Here is a 3,862-nt window from a genome sequence, read left to right as displayed (position 1 = left end):
TCTCCGAGTCTCTTTCTTCCCTCCTTGCCTGACCAGATGTGTTTTCTTCATGGGGTTGTCATAGAAATTGTGAACTGTCATGGCATTAGCAGGTAGGAGTTTTACGGTGGAGGTGCATCAACACGAAGGTTTGAGAGCAAACATCAGTCAGGATGGAGTCAAACAAGCTTAGCCTGGTTTATCTTCCCAAAGCCCAACATCCTACTTGTAGACTCCCTGGTCATATATCTTGCTTTTCTCTAGTATCCAGATGAGTCCCATATCTCCTACACAGATTAGTCATCCTCAGTAAATGTGATGATCACTCAGGAGTGCTTGAGGTAGGAATAAGGGAAACAGATGTCAAGGACAGAAGAAGGGAAACTGGAGGAACGTGGAAGTGGCTGGTAACATACTCCTGGTTTATTTCCACTCCTCATTCTTGAGGATTGCTGAAAGATGATGATCAGTCTCATGAGTCTGCTTCAATCTGATCACAGTAGCAACAGAATCAAGGGACCCTACAGAGAAGTAAAAATATATTAATTTGGATGGCCCTCTTCCTGAGTAAGTCCTGATCCTTGAAGGCTGCTTTTTCTGACACAGGATATCAATTTTAGTGTTTTCTGGATGCACAGAAATCTTTTACTGACTGTTCCAAGGAGACATAAGGGCTTGATCATTTTTCAGAAGACACCGATTGGAAGCCTCTCATGATCACCATTTTCATATAGAATCATTATAACTTAAAAGATATTAATTTAATCAGTATATTAAAATGCAGGGTCTAAAGAATAGAAGAAAAGTACTACCAGCCAGGCGTGGTGGCGCATGCCTATAATCCCAGCAACTCGGGAGACTGAGGCGGGGAGGATTGCAAGTCCAAAGTCAGGTCAGCAACCTAGCAAGGCACTAAGCAACTCAATGAGACCCTGTCTCTAAAAAAAATATAAAAAGAGCTGGGAATGTGGCTTGGTGGTTAAGTGCTCCTGGGTTCAATCCCTGGTACCAAAAAAAAAAAAAAGAAAAAGAAAAGAAAAGAAAAGAAAAAAGAAGATTACCAATTATCCAACTATTGTACATGTAAAATTCTCCAATTTATTCATGATTCTAATACTAATATACTCTCCTATGGAATTTCACAAGAGTTGATCTACTGGGTAAATATCCTCGGGAACAAACTGTAACTGGTCTCCCTAACACATGGCTTACATAAAGTCACTCAAACTTAATCCACTTTTATATCTAACTCATCCCCAAAAGATCTATTCTGCCAAAGAGAACACAAAGGAGGAATGAGAGCATTCAGAGTTGGCTACTAGTACTTACCAAGTTCTTTTATGCCTTATTTCTGTTTTTCCTCAAGATTTTATTTAACACCCAAATGACTAGAACTCTTGTCTTTTCAGATATCAACTGGGTTATTTTGTGCAAAAGGAAGTTTTTAACAAATCTTCCCAATATGAAGCCATTTTTATAGCCTCAGTCGGTCTTCAGTTGATTAAAGAGAAATGAGCAATTCTATCTTATTATTAAACATCACAAAAGACAAGCCCTAGCTAAGAAAGTACCTTATTTTGGTTAAGTTTTAACAATTAGAGTTCAGGTGACTCTCATAAGTGGTTAATTATTGAAATTACTTCTACAAATGAGAAATCCTTTTTTTCCCCCTTAGTGGAAGGGAAATGAGAAGGAAGAGACAATGGAAAAAAGTCACAAGCTGCTGGACAGGGCACGTAAAGCTATGCATTCAAGAAAAGATTTCGGTCACTTTTTCACAACATGGTTTTTATTTTCTTGTGTATTTTACTAAGCCTATATATCAAAATAAATTTGATTAAACATTCATCTTCAAGTCTCATAAATATATGCAATTATAATTATAAAGTCTTTAAATTTGCACATGTTCATAAACTAACATAATACACAAACTCATGAAAGTCTCTTGTTATACAGCTAATTGTGCCTAAATCTGCCATTATCTACCTAAATATTCCATGAAGCCACAAAGGTACTGTAACTTTTGAAATTTTTCTAAGTTTTAAAGGGGAGGGGAAAAGATTAGCAACAATTTCATAAAACAGAAGAGAATCAGTCCCTTACTTTCTCTTACTTTTTGTGTCAGTTGTTTCAAAAACAGAAGCAGACATTGTAAACTCATGGCCCACAAACAAGGGAAGCAAACCTCGGGATCAGCGAGCTTTCCTTCATTCTATAGCAAAGTCAATCAATCAGGCACAGGAGAGCCCATTTTCTGGGTATGAAGATGGCCCCCGGATTACAGAGGGAGTCTGAGTTTTGTAGTTTCATTGGAGACTGTAGACATGCAGTTTGACAAGTAGGGGTTAGTTGTACAGGCTAAAACTTTAACTTAAGAAGGTAGTTGTAAAAAGGTTGAAACTCATCGTTATCTGGAGAGATAAGAGTCCAGATCCCAAGGGATGAGTACTCGAATCTTGCCCATTGCTTTTCTTTCTCTGGAATTCATTGTTTCCCAGAGTTTGCATATTTGCTGTGCCTCCATTTAGGACTAATTTGCAGTGGGGGAAAGTCAAAGTCCAGGGCCCAGCATTCAGTATCTGCCCCTTTCCTTCAGGGCCTATTGTTATTAGGGAAGGATTTACTAGGAGGTTTAATGTTTGGCTAATTTCCCTTCCTCCACCCAGGCCACACTGTTCCTCCGTTTTTTGGGGGGAACTGTCTTGTAGCAATATTATTTTCCATAACCCTTCAGACATGAGGTTTTCTATGTATTGTCCAAGAACTTGATTTTCTAATTTTAACCTCAGATTTTCTTCTTTAACTGCGTCTACTCTTGCAGAGAGATCTCCAAGTGTGTGTTGGAATTCCAACACATGATTAACAATACACCATGATTTTTCCTCCAGTCCCACCTGATTTGCAGCATCAACTCTATGCAGGACAGCACTCATCATAATGGGCAATAAACTTTTTAGGTTTTAGGTGCAAAATTCTTGGTGAATGATCTTCTGTGTGAGGCACCAGGAGCAGGTGGAATTGGCAGGACTCCTCAGGTTGGAAAACCTGGACCAACAGACCCAGTTTTGTCTTTTCTTTTTCCATTTTGAAAAAACAATCAGTCATTTAAATTTGGGACAAAAATCTCATTTTACCCCACAAAATTACTTTTATCCAAAAATATTCTCCAACATATATCTTCATACTTTTTATATCTCTTTTTCCTACTAGCTGGTTCTTTTTCTTTTTTTTCCCCCAACTTTTTAAAAGTTTTTGAAACAATTCTTACAAAACTTTTGAGTTTAGACAAATAACTTCTTCTTAAACTAAGACACAGTACTTGGTTTTGTATAGTCTTCTTCATCAAAGCATTACTTAACTCTATATGCCTTCTTTGCATATAGAATTACAAGTTAGAATGTTAGCTTTTAGTAAACCTGTATTTTAATTAAGACCAAGGAAGAACACAATCATCAACTGTTTTGTTATATACCAACAATTTATGAAAAAAAATATTTACTAGGCGTTTCATCAAGAATTAGAAAACTGTGTTTGTCATCTAATTTATGTGGGTTTGTCTCTGTGTTTTCTATTCTGTGTGGGGTTTTCTCTGTGTTTTCTATTTTATTCCATTCATCTATGTGTTTGTTTTTATGCCAGTACCATGAACAGCTATTGTTGGCATGAAAGTCAACATATCAGACAAGCATAATTAACATTTTAAGGTCTTTCTTTGTTGTTGTTAAAAAATTCCTAAAAGTTATTGTACTTACTATCAAAAAGACAGCAAGATGCAAACCTCACCACATCTCAGCTCTGTATTCAGGGGTTACCCGTGGACCCACTCTCCTGGTGGAAAATGAACCACTGAACAAAAAAAGAAAAAAGAAAAGCTAAAGAAAGG

The 3,862-nt window shown here is 37.1% G+C and overlaps 1 protein-coding gene across 1 annotated transcript; it reads right to left on the bottom strand.

Annotated features, from left to right (window-relative positions):
* Positions 1-2,078: 2,078 nt before the first annotated feature.
* LOC124989581 (short coiled-coil protein B-like) lies at positions 2,079-2,915 on the bottom strand. Its single transcript, XM_047559462.1, has 2 exons — positions 2,711-2,915; positions 2,079-2,125 (listed from the first exon to the last, which is right to left on the bottom strand). Exons 1-2 carry the CDS (start codon positions 2,913-2,915, stop codon positions 2,079-2,081), a joined length of 252 nt encoding a protein of 83 aa, XP_047415418.1.
* Between the last annotated feature and the right edge of the window lie 947 nt (positions 2,916-3,862).

The sequence above is a fragment of the Sciurus carolinensis genome, chromosome 7, assembly GCF_902686445.1.
Source record: "Sciurus carolinensis chromosome 7, mSciCar1.2, whole genome shotgun sequence".
In the NCBI taxonomy this organism is placed as follows: Eukaryota; Metazoa; Chordata; class Mammalia; order Rodentia; family Sciuridae; genus Sciurus; species Sciurus carolinensis.
This window is presented reverse-complemented; position numbering and strand designations above follow the sequence as displayed.